The 22742-nt window shown below is 45.0% G+C and overlaps 1 protein-coding gene across 2 annotated transcripts in view; it reads right to left on the bottom strand.

The window, feature by feature from the left end:
• Nucleotides 1-22742, bottom strand: part of LOC146026368 (flavin-containing monooxygenase 5-like) — a 55026-nt gene that overhangs the window by 6493 nt on the left and 25791 nt on the right. For both annotated transcript variants that reach the window (XM_083156983.1, XM_083156982.1), the window contains exons 2-8: nucleotides 19061-19212; nucleotides 17939-18127; nucleotides 15596-15758; nucleotides 10800-10942; nucleotides 2622-2818; nucleotides 441-796; nucleotides 53-125 (exon numbers count right to left, since the gene is read on the bottom strand). In XM_083156983.1, the coding sequence (XP_083013109.1) occupies nucleotides 53-125; nucleotides 441-796; nucleotides 2622-2818; nucleotides 10800-10942; nucleotides 15596-15758; nucleotides 17939-18127; nucleotides 19061-19192 (1253 nt within the window). In that variant the 5' untranslated portion in view covers nucleotides 19193-19212. The remainder of the gene's footprint in view (nucleotides 1-52; nucleotides 126-440; nucleotides 797-2621; nucleotides 2819-10799; nucleotides 10943-15595; nucleotides 15759-17938; nucleotides 18128-19060; nucleotides 19213-22742) is intronic.

Genomic DNA, 22742 nt, shown 5'->3' with positions numbered 1-22742 from the left:
TATGTTTTTAAATAAGGGACCTGCTATTTACAATATATTACAAAAGACCCACCTTTTCTCATTGTCTTCCTTTCTGCTGCTTATTTCCATCTTCATTTCATTCATTGATGGTAACTGTTTCAGACCTGAAAACAAATAATATGGAAAATACATTATATGCATGATGATGTGAGCTATGAAGATAAAATAACACAGAACGGTACTTATGTATTATCTGGGCTCCCATGTTAAATGCACCCCATTTTTTCATATCCCTACTATCCAACTACGCATGGAGTTGATTTTATGTAGTGTGGCGAGCGCAGCGAGCCACCGTGCCCGAAGCGTGGCGAGCGCAGCGCGCCCCGCGAGGGGACGCGGTCTCATAAGAAAAACGGGAGCCCAGATATTACATAAGTACCCACAGAACAAATATTAAAATGAAATAAATAAATGTATACCTTTGAAGACTCTTGTGGCCCAGCGAGTATGCATCTCAAAAACAGGCATTATAGCACCAATAGGTTGGATGTAGCCAATGCAAGCTAACGTATGTCTCTCCAGATGTGGAGGAAATACCATTTTATATAAGGACACTTCATTATTTTCCACCTTCATGATAGAATCATCAAAGAAGGGGAATGAGACCCTATATCCTGTGGCAAAAATGACAACATCGATGTCTCTCTCACATGTGCCATCTTCAAAAATGACATCTTTCTCTGTAAACTCTTTCACATTAGTCTTCATAATAACTTTGCCGGCGATAATGCGGTTGGGGAGATCATCATTGATTGTAGGATGCTGGCTGAGGAACCTGTATGATTGTATGAGCAGAGACAGAATCTATAAGTATATAATAAGGAAAATAAACAATAACCAATTCAAAATGGTATCCTGCTATAATTAATTGGATCTAGGGCCAGATTTTCTAAGCTTTAAAAGCGATAAAATAGAGAGTGATAAACAGCCAGCCAATCAGCTCCTGGCTGACATTTTTCAAACACAGTTTGTGACATGGCAGATAGAAGCTGATTGGCTGGCTGTTTATCACTCTCCATTTTATCACTTTTGAAGCTTAGAGAATCTGGCCCCTAGTCCTCTAATATTGCTAAATGGACTTTTTAGCATTTCTATGGTGAGCAAGAATATTAAGGTTCTTCAAATTTAGAAATACTGTACTATGATAGTTACATTCATGTGAGGGCAGCTCGCATGGTGTTATGGTGAGTATTATACCCCGTTCTCACTGCCTCAAAAACCTGGGTATTTGCCAGGGCAAGCAGTAATTTCCCATGTCATGTCTCAGTGTGACACTGGTTTTTTTCAGGGTGTTTCCTGGGAAATACATGGGTGTATGGCAGTGTGAACAGGCTAGACCCGGGTTTTTCTCACAAGATGCAAAAAAGCAAGCTCATTGCATTGCTCAAAGCTGCTTTTTAAACAGCCAATCAAAGATACTTTTTCATCATTCCACACACTTGTTGGCAGGCAGACCAGGGGAAGCAGTGGAAAGGGGCAGATACAGGAATTTCCCGCGCTTAAGGTGCAGTATGAATGGTGTCTGTAGAGCTGAGATGCTCTGTGCCCGCCAAAAATACGAGAACAAAAACCCGGCATTTTGCAGGGGCGGCAATGAGAACGTGGTATTACTTAACTGCCTTATAGCATATAGGGGCGAGATTCTCTATTACAGAAATGCGGTAAAAACCCTGTTATCGTGGTTTTTACCGCATTTCTGTATTCTCTAACGTCCCTCCGCAGTGTCACCGCTGCGGAGGGAATCGCCAGCAAAAGCTGGCGGTTCCCTGCAGAAGCCTATGGGCTTCTTACCGCAGCGGTGTGTGAGGGATCCGTCACGGATCCCTCCCAGCATGCCCTGCGGCCGGCGCGTCAGTCTGCGCATGCGCAGACGGACTCCCGGGTCATAGACCCGGAAGTCCAGTGCCGGCGCCGCATCGCAAGGGACAGCTCTTACCGCAAGAGCTGTCCCTTGCGTTAATGACCGCATATTTTAGAGAATATGCGGTCATTAGAAATGCGGTGCCCGGCGAAGAGGGCTGCGGATTTTAGAGAATCCCGCCCATAGTCTTGAATTTGTTTCCCACCGTGACTTGATCTGTGTGGTGTTTGTATACTCTCTCCATGCTTGCATGGGTTTCCTCTGAGTATCCTTGTTTTCTCCCACATCCCAAAAATATACTGCTAGATTAATTGGTTACCAAATAAATAAACCCCAATATGTATGTGTGTGTTTGTTTTCATGTGATCTGGATTATAACTAGGTAGAGGTAGGGACCAGAGCCGCTGAGAGGGGGTGGACAATAACACCCTCACACCCCCTTGATATTAGAGTGTTCTTTCACCCCCTCTAATCATTTTGGGGGTGTGGCCTAATCACGGGAGGTGGCCATGCCTCCCGCAATTAGGCCATGCCCTACCAAAATTACTGAGGTCCATCATACTTCTCAGCAGCTCTGGTAGGGACTTATGTGAATGGGCAGATATCCCCAGTAAAGTGCAGTGGAATCTGTGTGTGATGAATAAATAACTGGTAAGAAATAAATAATGTCATGTTTTGCAGCAATACTAATTTTCTTTGGAATACAAACATGCTATAATTTCAAATATATAATCTTCACCTGTGCTCTGGTTTTAGACCGAAGTTGTCATGGTTAACTCTGAAGTTGACTTTATTCTCCAAATAGCTGTTTACCAAATTGGGAAATGCAACTTGAATGATGCTGTAGAAACGAGTAAAGAAGACTATATCCCATGGATATCCCTGATCACCAACGCGGTTTATTAGCCATGCTCCTCTCCTGGTGCTCAGATAAACCTGTATAATAGCAGCAGACAGTGGTGAGTATCGCCAGGGTATTGGTATGTTGATTTACTGACACATGCTTGCTTCTTTAAATTCTGTCATGCATATTAGAGATTTATCACTCCTAAAGACCACATGTAGGAGTTCTGTCTATAAACCAATCAGATCCTAGCTATCTTTAACTTGTGCATTCCAAAAATTATAGCTAGATTACATTGGTTGCCATAGCAACACTTCTGTCCTCATAAGGTGTGATAAATCTTCCCTCCTTTACCAGACACAACAGATACCGGGTTGAATGTACCAAGAAGTGGCAGTACATCCCGCTGCCCATTGTCGCAATAATTAACACTTATGTGCTAACATATGCAATGAGCAACGCAAAGGGCAGGTCTTCCGATAACAGCTGGCCTTTGCTATCCCTGCCTCTGCCTGGACTTCCAGACCTGTGACCCGGGAGTCCCTCTGTGCATGCGCAGAGAGGCTGGTGACCGTGGGGCATGCTAGGGGGATCTGTGTCATAGGCTTCTATGGGGTAACGCCAGCCAGAGCTGGCATTACACTCTGCAGTGAAGCCCCTCTGAAGGGGCATTATTATATAAAAAAAAAGTAGTAAAGACACAGAAATTTTTTTTTTTACCACACGCAGAAAATACACTACAAATCTGCAGAAAAAATAGTTATCTAAACTTGTTTTGAAGACCTACAATGATTGTTAGCATGTTTAATGTCAAGCAGGCAGGTTGGAAAACAATTGTTATAAACCAAAACTATTCTCATGTGAACAGGTCATACAGGGATACATTGCGCAGGGTGGCTGAATATACTACTTATTTACTATAGTATTGTATTTGGTTCTGCTGATCACTCTTTTCTTATAAAACACTTCATTCAAAAAATCTTTAGCAAACAAATTCTAAATTGTCATCAAACTTTGCCAACCACTACATCAGTGTCTAATGCCTTAATCAACCTCTTCTTCATTACCTGTACCTGTAATATCACAAGGCTTAGTGATAGGTCTCCTACTCGTCTTTACCTATATTTTTTAAACATATGTTGGAAAACTAATAAATGTGTTTGGATTATATATATATATGCTCTTTGGGTCTCCCCATCAGGGCTGCAATCAGGGGGGACTTGAGTCACAAGCCTGATCAGACATGATGGCCCAGGGGTCAGCGGTGCATCCTCAGTGGTCAGTTGGAAGCAGTAAGCCTGAGCTGCTGTGCTTTGCTACCAGTGCCGGGGATCACGGGAAGGAAGCCCATCAACGAGGGTCGGGAGGAGGAGGCCTGGCAAGGGATCGCGGGAAGGAGGCCCGGCTCGGGGACTGGGAGGAGGAGGAGGCCTGGCACCAGGGATCATAAGGAGAAATCACGGTGTCAGCGGATGAGAGGAAGAAGCCCGACACCCACGGGTGAGAGGAGGAGGCACGGGGATCACAGACAAGAGGTCTAGCACTGGGGATCAGGAGGAGAAGGCCCGGCGCTGAAGAGAAGGAGCACGGCCATGAGGTACACATCACCCCTTAAATTGAGGGGGGAGGGGGGATTAACAGGCACAAAGTATTGGCTTTTAGAAAACTGTCTCCTCTACCCACACCTTCTCCTCCTCTGTGACTCCCCCTCTACCCCCCACCCCCCTCTACAAATCCACTTTCCTCCGCTTGCAATTAAGGTTAGTGTTAGGAGCCCCTCCCACCTTTGCCCCTCACCATTCACCTATGCTCCCTAGGAGAGGGGGGCCCTGCCAATTTTTCAGTCCCAGGCCCCGCGGTTTCTGATGGCAGCCCTGATCCCCATCAGAGTAACTGCTACTCACTGTAATGAATTATATCCATTCCTAATGTAAAGTAAATCTACCTACTCAAGCACAGTGCATACTGTAGATGTTATCTTTGGCTCAAAATAGTAAATTCTTCCCCACCACGAGTCTAAATCATGCTACTTACAAATGATAATCAATTGCTAGAATCAGTAGCGCACGCAGGGGGGGTTTCCGAGTACCCAGAACCCCCCAGAAGTCTAAGGGCCATAGGCTGAAAGCTGAGGGTCCCCTCTTTCCATGGGTACAAGAATTTTAAAAATCGGCCCTTGGGAACCGGAGATATCTGACTTCAAAGCAGTGGTCCCCATCCAATCCTGTTAATTGCTCTTTCCAGTCAGATCTTTCAGGTTCTTTCTGATTTAGAGTTTTTATATTCCAAAAGCTGGGACTCTGCTTCTTTGATGGACATTAGTAGCTTGTCTCTACTGTTCCCAGAACCAGAGATATCAGCCTTCCAGCAGCTGGTTACTGCTCCAGCTCCACACACCTGGTATGTGGTTTTATATGCTCATTGGCAGATTTCTCTGCCTCCTGAACTCTCATCCCCTAGTCCCCAATACCATTTGGTAGATGGGATTCTCTAGTTTTTAATTCCATTACAATCTAAGAAATCTATTTCCGGGAACTGGATATATCTGCAGTCAAGCAAGCTGTCCTCCCACCAGAAAATTATGAATAATAAGCCCACTCCACTATACACCCCTCCTCTGCATATTAAACATCCTCTACCACCCTGGAAGTTCTGTATCAGGGCCCCTTCATTCAGCCCAATGCCTTCATCTCCCACCATCTGTGCAGTAAAGGGGTAATTAGTGGAAATTACTGATCCAGGCCCTACATGCTGAGCGGTTGATATAATACCCCCTACCACCTGTGGGACATCAAAGCTTCCCCCACCCCTACCGTTGGAGGATCGGTAGGGGCCCCAATACATTGCTATGCCCAGGGGCCTACACTGCTGTTGATGCCTGCCCCTGTATATATATATATATATATATATATATATATATATATATATATATATATATATATATATATATGTATATATATATATATATATATATATGTATGTATATATATATATATATATATATATGTATGTATATATTGTGGGGTTTTAGCATCAAACGGGTAGGCACAGGTGAGGATTTGGCACAGACTTAGACAGTGACACCACGGCTTGGGTCCAAAACAGGGCTTGCCTGAGTTTTATTGCAGCACTCAGAGCAAGAAACTAACCACAGCCTTTACACTTCAGGCAAAACAGAAAACAAAACCTGCTCGTCTGAGCTCTAACTAAACAGAATAAACGTCCCTCTCTATACCAGGGCCACACTATGTGACACTGGACACATACAGCAGATATAGATCCAGTAATGCAGTACTTACAGCCTTGTCTCTCTCTAGCAGCAGCTTACTGCCTCCAACACCCAGGGAGAGAGAGAGCCCCTATGGAAAGGGCTGACTCCTTTTTAAAAGAATCAGGTGCTCTCCTGATTACCAGCCCAGGACAGAACACCCTTTGTAAGCTGGAGCTTACCACACAGATTGAAATAGCCTGCAGTCTATATGCCATAAAACAGGATTCTAGGGGAAAAGTACCTGCCATCTATGACTTTCCCTGTCACTGTCTTACATACCCTCCCCCTCTGTTCGAACCTGTGGGGTCGGACACTGTCTGCCAACTGGCAGTATGTTCGGGATAGGGCATCGGCATTACCCTGAAGCCTTCCTGCTCTGTGTTCCACTGTAAATTTGAAATTTTGCAAATTGAGAAACCATCTCATGACCCTTGCATTTCTCTCTTTGGCTTGGTACATCCATGTAAGTGGGGAGTGGTCAGTGATTAATCTAAAGGAGCGTCCTAAGAGATAGTACTTTAGGGATTCAAGGGCCCACTTGATTGCTAAGCACTCCCGCTCGACTATACTGTAGTTTCTCTCCGCAGGTGTGAGCTTCCTGCTCAAATATGTTACCGGGTGTTCCTCTCCACCAACTTCTTGGGAGAGGACAGCACCTAGTCCCACATCAGAAGCATCAGTCTGTACGACAAACTCTTTTTTAAAATCTGGAGTGATCAGGACTGGTTGATTACAAAGGGCCACTTTTAATTCTTGGAATGCCCTTTCAGCCTCTGGGTTCCAGCTGACCATAACTGCCCTACCTCCTTTGGTAAGATCGGTTAGGGGCGCTGCCATGGTTGCAAACTGGGGAATGAACCTACGGTAATACCCCAGAATTCCCAAAAAAGCCCTGACTTGTTTTTTTGTCGAAGGACGAGGCCAGTCTTGGATAGCCTCCACTTTATTTATTTGTGGCTTTATTATACCTCTCCCGATAACATACCCCAGGTAACGTTTTTGGACCTCCCCAGATATGGCCTGTCTACGCGCTTCTGGAACTCGATAGGGTTTTAAGCGTACCCGAACTCCAGGTTCGGTGACAATGTCATGTTTTATGGCTGTGGTGCGCCCTGGAAGTTCTGAGAACACATCATAATTCCTTTGTACTAACTCTTTGTCAGCATTGGGGTATTGGGGCTCACCATTTATGACTTTAGGATTTTCCCTAGCTCTTAATAAGGTGGGATCTCTAAGTTGAGCAGTCCCAAAATTATCACGTGACATCTCTAGCTCAGGCATGTCACATGCTTCTTCCTGCTCCTCAGCTTCACCTGCAAGAACAGCTAGGGGAAAACGGTCAGATTCAATAGTGGTCACCCCTACCGTTTGAACCTCAGTATCCTGATCAAAAGGCTCAGGACTAATCACAGGGCACACATTCTCATTATTAACAGCATTTCTAGTGCAGTGTACATTCTGTTTCCACAAGTCCCAGAACAATGGGAAGTCTCTTCCCAGGATCACACTATGCATCAGGGTCTTTACCACGCCCACTTCATGGGACACAGTTCCACAAGTACTCTTTAGCTGGACTAAAGCTGTGGGATACTCCTTGGTGTCCCCATGTATGCAGAAGACCCCTATGTAACGTCCTGTGAGTGTCCCAGGGTCTACCAAGCTGGCATGGACGAGAGTAACTAAACTCCCAGAGTCCAGTAGAGCCCTCCCGGGATAACCATCCACCTTTACATGACATATTTGCTGTCCAGTTTCTGACACAGTCTCAGCAGAGAAAACAGAACGTGCATATAAAGAGCTTCGCCAGGCTGTATCACACTCCATTGGCTCAGAAGTAAGGGGGCAATTGGCAGCAATATGCCCAGGTCCATGACAACGCCAACACTGTATGCGGCCCCAGTCTTTTTGCGACCCAGGTTTGGACCCCACTGTCCCTTGGGAACGCCTCTCCACTGTTTGTTCCCCATCTAGGCCACCTCCCTTTACAACATTATTCACCCCTCTAGTAAACGGAACAGTCTTACCAGATGATCCGGCCGCTTTGCTGTTCTTGAGGGTGGAATGTCCAGGAGGCACTTCTTGGAGTAGATTTTCAGTAGCTCTGTACCTCTCAACCAAGTTGACAAGCCCCTCGGCATCATTAGGGTCGCCCTGACCGACCCAGCGCTGAACCTTTGGAGGTAAGGAACATCGATACTTGTCCAGCACGACTCTCTCCACGATCTGCGCTGGTGTAGACTCCTCTGGCTGTAGCCATTTCCTTACCAGGTGGACCAGGTCATACATTTGGGACCGCGCAGGTAACTGTTCAGAAAAAGTCCAGTTATGCACCTTCCGGGCACGCACACTCATGTTTACGCCTAAGCGAGCAAGGATCTCTCCCTTGAGTTTCGCGTAGTCGTTAGCATCCTGCTCACTCAGATCAAAATACGCCTTTTGTGGTTCTCCAGTTAGAAAAGGTGCTACCACACCTGCCCATTGATCCACGGGTAACTGTTCACGCTCTGCTACACGTTCAAACACCGCAAGAAAGGCCTCTACATCATCCGTGAGAGTCATCTTTTGCAGAGATTTCTGTACTGCAGCCCGTGTGGTTGGAAGCAAGGGTTGGGGTGTTTGCACAGTCTGCGCCACACTCTTAGCCACATTCTGTATTTGCTCTTGTAATTGCAGATTAATTTGCTGCTGTTCCTTTAAGGCTAGTCTGTTGGATTCAAGCAGCAAAACATTGGTTTCAGCCTGGGCACGCATGGCCTCCTCATGCACCTTTTGCTGACATGCGTTTGCCTGCACCAAGTGTTTTAAAAGGTCCTCCATTTTAACAGTCTCCTGTTGCAGTGTTACAGCAGCCTTTAGCCAGGACATGCAAGTATCAGTGCACTCCAGACACTCACTTGTGGCTGGTTGCCTTTAGCAACAACTTCCAGCTTGCTGTAGCAAAAAGTCCTATAGTTCGATGTATGTCTCTTTAAGTGAGATGCCTGCTCGCATTCTCCACCATATGTGGGGTTTTAGCATCAAACGGGTAGGCACAGGTGAGGATTTGGCACAGACTTAGACAGTGACACCACGGCTTGGGTCCAAAACAGGGCTTGCCTGAGTTTTATTGCAGCACTCAGAGCAAGAAACTAACCACAGCCTTTACACTTCAGGCAAAACAGAAAACAAAACCTGCTCGTCTGAGCTCTAACTAAACAGAATAAACGTCCCTCTCTATACCAGGGCCACACTATGTGACACTGGACACATACAGCAGATATAGATCCAGTAATGCAGTACTTACAGCCTTGTCTCTCTCTAGCAGCAGCTTACTGCCTCCAACACCCAGGGAGAGAGAGAGCCCCTATGGAAAGGGCTGACTCCTTTTTAAAAGAATCAGGTGCTCTCCTGATTACCAGCCCAGGACAGAACACCCTTTGTAAGCTGGAGCTTACCACACAGATTGAAATAGCCTGCAGTCTATATGCCATAAAACAGGATTCTAGGGGAAAAGTACCTGCCATCTATGACTTTCCCTGTCACTGTCTTACAATATATATATATATATATTTGTTTTTATTATTATTATTTATATACATTTGGTCTATCTATAATTCTTTAACTGACCCGGCATATACTGGGTCACCTAAGTGTCCAATTCCGTGCTTTGCTCCGCCCCTCTGGAAACCCCCTTCTGAAAATCCTACGTTTGCCACTGAGAATACATACATACAGTATTTCCAACGACACTGCAAAAATGTTAATTGATATGTCATTATCTCCTGCATTCATAACTGCAATTGCCTCCTTACTTGTTTTTCCTAAACTGGCTACTGCTGATCTGTTAGGTCAATCCCTACATTAGTCGCCTGCATTTTACCATCTTCTTCCACTCTGCCCAATAATCTGTGACTCTCATCAAGTTACTTACTGACATATGTCTGATATGCACTCAGGGGCTCCAATGGTGACAGGTTCCTAGGCCCGAAGGGGGCTTGGACTTGCATGGTAGATAGCTAATCCCACTTACAAAATAGCATGGCCATGTTATGCATGCAGTTTTTTCAAAGTGACCCAGTTTAACATTGGTGCATGTCCATTCCTCAATGACAATGTAGGTCTCAAGTTGAAGTGTAAAGGATAACGCCATCTCAAAATAACATTACAAGTGATTGTAACATCATAGCAAATGAGATGTGAGGAGGGCAGAGGTTTCCCAAACTCTGCCACAACAGTCCAGGAATATATACTACTAATATGTACTAAGCATTGGAGGGTGACAAATTGGACAGACATAAGCTACCAACCAACCAGCTCCTGTCCATATTCAAGCACAGTCTGTAACATGGCAATTAGGTCTATAATTGCGATTCTCCTGTGAGGCCACACCCCGATTTTGCCGCTGTGGGGCATGAATAGGCGCTGTGCGTTATTCACCGGTGACCCTGCCTGGCGGGACGCGGGATAGTCCCCAAAAAATTGGACGTTCCCTCAGAAAGTGGGATAGTTGGTATGCTAAAGAGAACAGTAATGGACAAGGAGGGACTGCAAGAGAAATCAGGGATTTTCCTTTTTTTAATTAGGAGGAAAACTCATGCACCTACAGAGCTGACTCTTATGACTTGATCTACTACATATGTAAATGGCTAACAACAGCTTGAGAATCCAAACATCAGGCGAATGCATGTGCTATAAGTCTTTGCTGCAAACCATAAACAGCACTGAGATAAGTTATTGTGGTCATATCCAATCACAGAGGATGTTTCATACTTAATTTAGCTCAAAAGATATAGATTTAAACTCTATAGAAATATTATACAAACCTGTTTAGCCACAGGGCTAAGCTCCACAACCAGATCCACTGCTGTGTTTCCAATACCAACCACTACGACTCTTTTGTTCCTGAAAGGTTCTGCCGATTTGTAGTCACGGCTGTGAAAGTACTTTCCTTTAAACTTTTCAATGCCTGTGAACATCAACAGATGACAGTGAGAAAACAACAGAGAAAAACTTATTTTGTCTTTCATATCCTGTTTAAAAGAGATTTGTAACATGTAAGTATTAGCTTTTGGGGAACATTGATTGTCATACAGTATAATTCTTTTGTTAAATTGGGAACCTACAGATGTGTCCACATACATCTATCCTCTGTACGATACAAGCCCCTTGACATATAAGTGAGCCCTGCATGACTCGATAGCGCCAAGCATCTGTGCATGCAATTTTCTTAATTAAAATGCTACTCATTCGCTTCTGTTGATTAAAATAATATGCTGTATGCCTATATTGTGGGTGTGACTGTGGCTGTATCTGAATAAGAAATCAGTGCTACTGAGTAACACAATGCTCACTCTTTGGGCCAGATGCACTAAGCTTCAAAAATTATAAAATGGAGAGTGATAAACAACCAACTAATCAGCTCCTGTCTGACATTTTTCAAACACAGTCTGTGAAATTGCAGGTAGGAGCTGATTAGCTGGTTGTTTATCACTCTCCATTTTATCACTTTTGAAGCTTAGAGAATCTGGCCCCTAGTCCTCTAATATTGCTAAATGGACTTTTTAGCATTCCTCTACCCAGACATATTTAAACTGGGCCGCAGGAGAGGAGAGGATGGAGGAGCTTCCATCCCCGTCCCCCGGAGAGAGGGTGCCCTGGATGGAGGAGGATGGAGGGAGAGGACGGAGGCGGTGGACAGATGGTGGCACGGTGACCCCCCCCCCCCCGGCCAGGACAGGTGCACCGCCTCGGCAGGAGAAGCAAGGAGACGCAGCACTGGACCAGGCTGCAGCCGCCGGTGGGTGTACCGCCTCGGCAGGGAGATGCAGGGAGATGCAGCACTGGGCCAGGCCGTAGCCGCCGGCGCGACAACAGCAGCGCACAGCCCGGCCCCCGGGGCACCAGAGGCTCTAGACCCAGCCGCAGGCTCGATCCCCCCGGCATGATTACCCCCATCAGCACCCGAAGGCAGCTCCCGGCCGCGGCAAAGGAAGATCAGGGCCGCGAGCCCCAGCCGCTGTCCCCCAGCATCAGCGCAGATGTGGGAGCCATCTATGCTGCGGAGGAGGTACGATTAGACTATAGGGGGCAGCGGCGTGGAACTCCGCTCACCTCCAGCCCCAGGCCTCACTGTCTCTCCCCCACCACCACCACCACTGGTTCTCCTACAGGAAGTTGGCACCGCAAATGGCTGCCTGGGATCTGTGCACTCAGCCACATGTAACCTTATGTATAACCTCATGTCCCCTGTGTGATAACTGTAATGTCCCTGCTGAAACTGAGCTGTCTTTGCCCATAATTTACTGTCCCTGCCATAGGCGTGCGCACATTGAGTGTTAAGGGTGCACAGGCACCCCCTAATGCTGTGCCCCCACACTTATTGCTGCTAGTGATACCAGCAATACCTTTTACCAAAGACTTTTTAGACCTGTATTCCATTAAAATAAGCACCCATCAATCAATTATGTGTGTTTTGCATTATTAATTGTATTACACCATTGTCATATCACTACATAGTTACCTGTGTCATCCAGATATGATTTTGACTTTATTTGCATGTACTGTTACACAGAGTAATTAGAAGACTAAAACTGAAATAGGCAGGTTATTATGGTGTGGCTGAGAGACGTTTTATATTGTAGTGAGTGCACGCCTGATTGGCGGTGTTAGACAGACCCAATGGCGGTGTTAGACATGCCCAATAGGTGGTGTTAGGCATACCGCTTTGACAGTGCACCCCCTAATAAAATGTGCTGCGCACGCCTATGGTCCCTGCTTATATCGTTACCTACCTGGCGGCTGCAGCGACCAGTGGCACCGCTGATAGCTGCCTAGGCGCTGAGCTGCTCGGCGGTTATGTGTTCCCTGTGTGATACTGTACTGTCCCTGCTTATACCGTTACCTACCCAGCTGCTGCAGCGACCAGTGGAGCCACTGATGGCTGCCTAGGCGCTGAGCTGCTCGGCGGGCATATGGTCCCTGCATGTAATGTCTCAATGTAATGTATGTAACGCCTTCACCCCCCCCCCCCCCCTATTACTGCTGATGCTGCATTGTAAATCCACAAAAAATTCCTAGTGTGCGCAAGCATACATGGCCAATAAAGTTGATTATATTCTATACATGTCTGTATTAGAGCCCACGCCCACTTTTTGAAGAGGTCACTCCCGTTTTACAAAGCCACGCCCACTTTTCCGGGAGCATAGGCACACATGAAGGTGTGTGTGGGGGGAATCTCCAGGAATCGAAGATGCCTGAGGTGGCAGCTGACCAAGTGTCCCCAATTCTAGGGGCCTTCAAGATTGGGTTGTGTGCATCTGACTCCTGAGATTATTGGGAGGCAGTAGATAATGCTGCTTGGTTGCTCTGATTGTGAATTACACACTATCAGTGCAGCCAGGCACCATTCTCTGCCTGCTTCCCAGCCTGCAGCCAGACAGTGAATGGCTGTCAAAATGCTGGTCCTGGTATGGAAATGCACATTGAACCGTTGTTTTATGCGAAAAGAGGCTAAATGTATCTGTAAGCTTCTTTGGTCCTAGAATAATGTCATACTAAAGTACCCTACATATGCAGAGATTTGTGCCAGAGATTCATAACGGGAGATTCAGCATGAGAGATTTCAAATCTGTCACACTTGTCACAGAAAGTGACGTAAAAAACTGCACTTCATCACAATAATAATGTTAGATGGTATAGACAGTAATTTCCTAAATAAACTTATAAATAAATACATTGCTTTAATAAATAAAAATTGATGGCATAGTGTGTCCCCCCCCTCCCCTAACCAAAGAAACATTGGTGGCCAGTGGAATAGAAAAATATATATATATAAAAAAATTATGGTGTGCTCTTTGAGTGGTCCCGGTTCCCAAAATATGGAGGACAAGGTGAGTGGGGGTCCCCCATATTTTGGGGACCAGAACCAGACTCTTGAGCTGGCCCTGGTTTCCAAAATACGGGGGACAAAATGAATAGGGGGTCCCCCGTATTTTGGGGACCACCACCAAGCTCTACTAGCAGGGGGTATAATGCCATAGCCAGGGCACACACTTGACGTGGTCCCGTGGCCAAAGCAATACCCACCCTAACTAGTCAGCCCAGGCTGGTAGGGACCTATAGCCCCCCCCCCCCCCCCCCCCCCCTGTAAAGGAAATATTAAAATAAAAACACAAACACAGGTTTTTAAATATTTTATTAAACTGCATCTTGTTTTCACCCAGGGGAATTCCTGCCACCCCAGGGCTTCTGCGGAGTCTTCACCTGGACAGTTTGCAAATTTGCTATCAGTCAGTGGAAATTTCCAGAGACATAAAGGCTTATGGGCCCCAAACACAGGGCGACATTCAGGCATTTTCTGAACGATTTTACTAAATCACTCAGAAAATGCCTGAAAACGCATGTAAAGCGCTGTGTGTGTAGACCACAGAGCGATTTAAATACGTGTCCCCGCCATTCTAAATTTGCCTAAGATTCAGAACAGATGGGTCAGATGTATGCCTGCAGTGCGGGAGCTCCTGCTGGCAGTCTAGAGCCCGATTCACATTGCAGTTTTAACACCGCATATTGCCGATTTTTAACTGCTTTAAAACGGTACCAGCTGCAATATGAAAGCTCCACAATCAATTTACCGGTTACAAAATACCGGTATTTTGAAACGTGTTAAAAGCAGGATCCTACACGTTTCAGAGCCGTTTTCCCTGCAGTCTGAACAGCTCAGAAACGGTATTTGCAATGTGAAGCCAGCTTAGGTGAGGGCTCTGGTGCCTGATCCCCTCTCTCTATACCTCCAAGAGGTCACTGCCCATCTCCGGGATGTCTCAGCTGCTTTAGACCAGGTATTTACATGCAATGTGAAAGGGGTTAAACTTGCTCTGACCCGCTTTTAAAAATGTTTTAAATACCTGGTCTAAGCAAGTTTTGCGGTGTGAAAGCAGCATTACAGAGCAGGGTGCAGTACAGCTATGCTTGGTTACAGATAACGTGCAGGACTAAAGATACTAAAACCTTTCTGCAAAACAGTGTTCGTGCAACACCGCATCAACCTGCAATTTAGTTATGTATTTTCCTTAGCAGAAAATAAATGATTAAGAGGAAGTGCTCTATTGAGATCATTTGTATTATAAAGTATAAACTGAAAATGTACACACTGGCTTTCAGGAATGTATGGTAAAACATTCAGTATGTCAACTTAAATGTCAGTATGGTCTAAAAGTCAAAATTCAGAATGGTGATATACTGTAAACAGCATGACAACTTGTCAAATATCATTATAATGTCAACATTGCCAATGTCTATAATGCCAGAATGTCAACATTGTGACTATCGACAGAAGGCAGGCCAACATTGACTTAATCTGATAACTGCAGCCTAACATAAACTGGGGACATTCGGTCCAATGCCGACATCCTCACTTCCTCTCTGTTGACCTGCTGAATGTATAACAACAGCACAAGGGATCACAGAGAATAGTTGTTAGACATTCACTCCTGTGTGTCTCTGATTCATTTATTCCGCTTTAGGTGGGTTAGCAGCAGGTAGCATACTGTACATATGAGGACTGCACTTTGATCTAATATTACTCATGCATAATATGTGACTAAACAATGTAGAGCAATACCTGGGAAAGTATGAAGTGGTAGAAATGCAGTTGAGTGGTGACCAGAACAGACCAGTACAGCATCAAAGACATGTGACTGCTGTTTTCCTTCAGTCTCCGTGACCACATCCCACTGACCAGTGGTGAGAAAATCTGGACATTTCTTAACGCTTACAACAGCGGTCTTCATGTAAAGAAAATAGGAAGAGAGTTATTTCAAATCAGTTGATTTATCGGTATTGATGATCTATCCCCATAGTTTGATCTAAAAAAACAAAACTTCAGTGACACATACCAATAAGTTACAGGTAAGGGCGACAAAACCAACAAACCAACTCGCATTCACATTTATCAGTGAGTTTTATCAACTGTAACTTGTATTAATATTGTTGCGTATGATAAATGGTGCTCTAGACAATCAGCTCCCTATTGCATATGCTAAATGGTGCTCCAGCCAATCAGCTCCCTATTGAATATGATAAATGGTGCTCCAGCCAATCAGCTCCCAATTGCATACGATAAATGGTGCTCCAGCCAATCAGCTCCTAATTGCATATGATAAATGGTGCTCCAGCCAATCAGCTCCCAATTGCATATGATAAATGGTGCTCCAGCCAATCAGCTCCCAATTGCATATGATAAATGGTGCTCCAGCCAATCAGCTCCCAATTGCATTTGATATAACTTATGTATAAATCAGCCACAAAAATCTATATTAGGCAACTAAGCTGAGTTTGTAGATGCATAGAAGGAATATAAAATTATTGTAGCAAATGTGAATGTTAGTCTTCTACTGTATGAAGCTGCTATACAATTCCTAAGTAACCAAATCTTTTGCCACATATCAAAATATGAACAATATAATGGAAACAATTTTACAGGACAGGATACAGCTAAATGAAACCTCCCCATTGAGTGGGAACATTGGCGCACTTCATATCTGTAGTAGCCAGGCTATGACGGACTGATATTAAAGGGCCGATTCAAACCCATTCGTTCGGGTCCAAATTCATCCCCTTCCCTGATGTTCAGGGTTTTTGCATGTACGATGTATTGACTTACTGTTCAGACTGAAGGCTGCAGAAATCATTCCATGTTCAGTGTTATGCCGCAAGCAAGAGGATGTATTTGCGTACACATCCCGTCGCCTGTTAGCGAGGGGATTCAGCTGCCGGGGTGGGGGCATTCGGTAAGCCGGCGGTGAACATACGCAGCCTTGCGAACAGGTCTGAAACAATCACTAAGGGTGTAACTTGGACTTATTGGGCACTTACACAGAAATTACACCCGGGTTTACATCCCACTCCTCTCATGCCTTGTGTTTAAGGCCACGCTTTGGTTATTTTTATATCGAAAATTAATTTTATATTGATTAAACATATAAGTATTACACTACAGCCCTTATTCAGATCTGATCGCAGTACAAATTTGTTCTCAAAATGGGCAAAACCATGTGCACTGCAGGTGGGGCAGATGTAACAGCGAGAGTTAGATTTGTGTGAGTTATTTTGTTTCTGTGCAGGGTAAATACTGGCTGCATTATTTTTACACTGCAATTTAGATTTCAGTTTCAAGACACCCCACACAAATTTAACTCTCTGTGCACATGTCACATCTGCCCCACCTGCAGTGCACATGGTTTTGCCCATTTTGAGAACAAATCTGTACTGCTATCAGATCCTTGCAGACGCACTAGCGTCTGTGCCCATGCAGACGCACGGAAAGCTTTATAGGGAGGCAGGATTTTTTGTGTGTTAAATATACAGTAACTGACCTACTGTAAATTTGTTTAAAAAAAATAAGTTCCCTTTATTACTCAAACTCAGGCATACTGTACTTTAATGTACAACATCTAGAGCGGTGCGCTTATCCACTAGCCTACACACCTGATAAAAGCGGCCAAAGCTTCCACTCAGATTCATTCTAGCACCTTTTGACCAAACCAATGAGACGCATTACTGTCTGTGCCCGTAGCAACTTATAAAATAGTGTAATGATACGCACTTCAATGTACAGTAATTGTATTTCTTAATGTCTATCTACAGTACTGTAGCTTACTGGACAGTCAGTAGTAGCAAAGTATTTCCTGTGCTACAGAGATTTTTAATACTGTAGTCACTTCCTGCACACGCTGCAGCACACATTTCACGCATGCGCTGTGAAGAGTTGAAAAAGTGACATCTTGTGGATGATCACTGGTATTGCACTCGTCCAGCAATGCCACCACCAATCGCCAAGCTGTTAAAATGTATTGCGACGCTTTGTGCCGTGGGCCGCCATGGCGGGTGGGCGGTATAACTGCCATAGGTAGGCTGAATGGGTGTCGCTACATCTGTACATCTGAAATAGCTCCATGGTTATTACCTTTACTTGGATAAATTTCCTGAGGTGAAAATGTTCAGCATATTGGCGGAAATACTGTAGCAGTTTGGCATTATGCATATAATTCGGGAGGTCATCAGGAATGGGGTAATCGCTGTAACACATCATCTCCTTGGATGTATTGATGATCACAGATTGGTAAATACTGGCTCTGCCATCTTCTGGGGCTTCCTGCAATAATCAAGATGTATGTAACTTTAGCCTTGGATGCGGTGATGAACTGTTTATATCATACACAACACTGACATCTAACTCTATGTGTGTATCTGAACAGAAGCAAGTGACCTAAAATAGTAAAATGTCAGAACAAGTACACAGTGCATACAAGTGGTATCATTCACTGCCATGGTGCCACATGCTTTTTACACCGAGGGGCCGATTCAGGATCGCTCGAACCAATCCGAATTCGGCCCCGGACGAAATGGATGGAGTTTGCGCATGTGCAAACCCTTGGTAGCGGGGGCAGACTCAGGGAACATGGGTGGGCCGATGCCTGCCGGGGGGCGGGAGGCTGATGTCACTTGATGTCAGCACCCGCACCATCTTCGGCAATTTGCGGAGGAAATAAATGTCAGTTCAGACTGATTTTTATTTCTGAAGGCAGGATAAATCACTCTATGGTCGGCCACCTTCTAATGATGTCTCCTGCTAGCGGCCACATACGAAGGAATATGTTAGCGAACATATCACCTCACAAGGTACCGAGGGGATTCGTTAACAGAGGGGGGTGGGGTTTGGCATTCGGCTGGATGGCGTTAAGCCAGTCGCTTAGCAGTGAACAGCCGCTGCTCATTGAGAGGCACAGAATCAGGCCCCTTGTTTGGTGTAACACTTCTCTGTACTGTATCTTATTTGTTGCTTCCTCTAAGACACCAGGGTATGTCCATGTAATGTCCTATGATTCACCAACTTAACCCGTAACTACCATGTGATGCAACAAATCTTTTTCTTTAGCCTAACCTACATTCAGTATTAACGTTGGGTACATACAGAAGGTGACAGATTAAACCCTGTGGAGGCCTCTAGGTAGATGAACGTGCACCATGGGCCTGATTCAGACCTGATATACCAATAACCATTAACTAATAAATATTTACTGTATACCTTAAATCTCCAGAGTCCTCCAATGTCATCACTCCTTTCAAAGCAGGTGGGCTCCAGACCTTCATCTAGGCAGCATTTAATGGCAGTTAAGCCACTGCAGCCGGCACCAATCACTGCGACTTTCTTCACCATGGTTCCAGAATGGAAAATTGCTAAAAGTGAGAACATCATAATCCATTTATTTTGGTGAGTCATAGGATCAATATAAATCCCCAAATACTTATTGGACTATACTAGTTAGATAACAGTAACTTAACATTGGCAGAATTAGGACACAATTGGAAAATTAGAATTAAATAATAACGGGTGCTTGATAACTGCCCGACAATCAGGATCCTGACAGCCAGTATACCGACATCAAAATCTCGACTTGCCGGTGCTCCAACAGGGGGATCCCAACTGACAGGGGCTATTCTCCCTTGTGGGGGGCCCTCGACCCCATAGAGGGAGAATAAAACCTGTGGCAAGAGAAGCGAGCCACTGAGCCCGCAAGGGGCTTCTTTGCGCTCGCCCCCCTGTTGGGGCACTGGCAGTCGGATTTCGATGTTGGTATACTGACATCCATATTAACATGATGGATTTAATGCAATGACAGAAGAGCTGAACTGATACAAGACTATAGGCAATGTTAGTTACATGGGGACATAATAGAGATTTGTTTACAAAGCAAAAAAGCACACAAATGGGCAAAACTATTTTGCCCTGCATGTGGGGTAGATGTAACATATGCAGAGAAATGTACATTTGGGTGGGGTGTATTAAAACTGAAATCTAAATTGTAATGTAAAAATAAAGCTAAATATAAAAATAAAGATTTTAACTCAATTAGCTACTTTGAGCTCAAAATCTCCAGGTGTGTATGGGTGGTCGATAAGCGCTGATGCGCGCATCCACATCATCGCTGACCACCACCGGCCATTGCCGACTGTTAGCCAGTATTACAGGGCAAGTGAACCACTTTCCATAGTCTCCTACTGTGGAAAGGATTCACTGACCAAATATTGACCAGCGATTTTCATAGCATTGCTCATGAGCAAAAACACCCAGTATGTATGCACCTTAACATCTGTGGGCTACGTGCAAAAGCAAAGCGTATTTACACTGCAGAGAAACAATATACATTTATTTGTTCCCTTTACAACATGATTTGTCCAGACACGAAATTACTTGCTTTTATACTTTACAGAATCTGGCACATTTCCCAAACCCAAAAAAAATGCTTAGGACAAACACAAAAGGTTAAAATAGATCAGTCCATTGAAAGACGAATGCATCAGCCATGCATAATCCATACAAATGCTTTCTTATTTCTAATTCAATTGATAGATAAGCCCATTACCATGTATACATACTGTAAAATATCTAGTTGGTAAGAAGAGTTGCAAGTGTATACTAGATTACATAAGAGCCGCATTCTGTACTTGCAATTCTGTCAGTCATTGAGTAGGAGGAGCCTAAAGCAGATTCCAAATAGACTGGAAGAAAGGCAGCTGAGACAATGCATGCATGTCACACCAGGGGGCTTAGTCGACGAGACTGAGACCTCTGGTGGGGACCTGGACCGGTACCTGAACCGGGAAGGTTGGAGAGGACCCTTGCGCATGGAGTGCGTGACAGTGCACCCAGAGCCAATAAGCAGTCAGAGGTAAAATACAACCGGAGTTTATTTGCAGATGGTTGTAATATTAACAGACAGTAAAGTATGCAGGAGAAATGACAGTTTATGCAGATTGCAATACTTTACAGATGTGATGATATGTGGGATCGATGGTGGAACATCGGATGTGGAGACTGTGGGTCCGGAGTGACGGACGGAAGACTTGAGCTTGACTGTGGGTCCGGAATGACGGACGGAAGCTTGGCTTGGAGATCCGGAATATCGGACTATCGATGATGATGTGGGAACATCGGATTCAGGTATCGGATATGGAAGATGACTGTGGGTCCGGAATGACGGACGGGAGATGACTGTGGGTCCGGAATGACGGACGGAAGCAGGAGATCCGGAATATCGGACTAGCGATGAAACATCGATGGTGGATGATGCTGGAGCATCGGAAGGACCAGAGTCCCGGAGCTAGGCTTGGTCGCTGGGCTGAGAGGCAGGATCACAGGCGGTGGAATAACCTGGACTTCACAGGAGATGGAACAACCTGGAACACACTGCAGCATGGAAAACAACACCAGCAGAGAAATACACTTGCACGGAGACAAGGACAGCTGACCATACACTGGAGACAACTGAAGCACTAGCAATGGTTCTGAGAGCTCCCAGCATACTTATCCCCACTGAGTGGCCAGGATTGGCCGAGGAAGTATGACAGGGAGATCAGAACCAACAGGATTGGACAGCACAGACATGTGACTGGGAAGAACATGGCAGCCCCCATGTCTGCTATGGCGGGAAAGTGTGTTTGTGCACACCATGCTGGATACTGGGAGCAATGGCGGCGGACAGGTGGATTGCCGTGCACTGGGGACTGTCACTGGGAGACAGGAGGCCGGCAGAGATGACGTCTGGACCGCAAGCTGAACCTGCGGAGGCATTTAGCCGGTAAGAAAGTCTGTCTGACAGCTCGGATCGTGACAATGCACATGAAATAGGACAGCGAGACAGGAAGAACAGATAATGGGGAAAAGAACGGAGATGGAGAGCTAGTATAGGGGAACAGGTATGAAGGGAAAAAAAGGGGGAGATGCTGAAAGAGAATATGGAAAAAAGAGGCCAAAAAAAGTTCTTCCTTTAAGATGTCAAGGGGGTGTGACCATTGGGATCAATTATGAAGCTGATTGCTGGAGCATCCCAATACTAGGTCATGCGACTTGGGCAGCACAGCCCTAACACACGATATATAAGCTGTAGAGAAGTACAGGGGTGAAGGGAGGGAAGAGGTATAGTGTAAAGTGGACTACACACACGTATATTTATATATATATTATTATCTAAGAGTTCTGAATCCTATTTTCTATTCTCGCAATGTATATTAACCCCTTGTCTGGCACGGTCCCCTATCATCTGACAGTATCAGTGCTGCCTACTAGTGGCTGCTGCAAGATAATTCTCCACAAGGAGGCACAAAGTTTGTCCAATGGCTCTTTCTGATCCCTCCTCCCTTCCAATTGGTCCTAACTGCAGTTTACTTGGTTTAGGCTTGTTTTAAGGTCTACATGAGTCTGAGGCTGAAAATGATCAAATGCCTTAATGTAAAAAAAGAAGAAATATTGCAAAATTTTGTGAGATAAATAGTAAAACAATATTAATATAGTACTTGTACAGATGCTTAAAAATATGTATAACAGATGTGGGCAAGGAGGACAGTACTCCAACGTTGGCTCCCAATCAGAGTAGGTTTTATTTAAGATAACAGGATACAATTGGTAAAAAATAAACAGCAGTCAATAAGATTATGTGCGGAATTTGCGGTACATGTCGCTACTTACCACATTGTTACTAATGTCATATGTACTAACATATGCAAATTAGTACCACATATGACAGCTCTCCTGATGAAAGCTGTCATTTGTGATGACTGCGGGTCACTGGCCTTCTGGGGTTTATGGCACAAGCAGCTGCAGGGACTGCTGGGAGTCATCGATCGGAACCCTCTCCGTAAAGTTGTGGAAGAGAAACCCATAGGCTTCTATAGGGCGAAAACAGTGTTTTTTACAGCATTTGCCATTC

This window comes from Crinia signifera, chromosome 8 (assembly GCF_055691185.1).
Source record: "Crinia signifera chromosome 8, ASM5569118v1, whole genome shotgun sequence".
In the NCBI taxonomy this organism is placed as follows: domain Eukaryota; kingdom Metazoa; phylum Chordata; class Amphibia; order Anura; family Myobatrachidae; genus Crinia; species Crinia signifera.
This window is presented reverse-complemented; position numbering and strand designations above follow the sequence as displayed.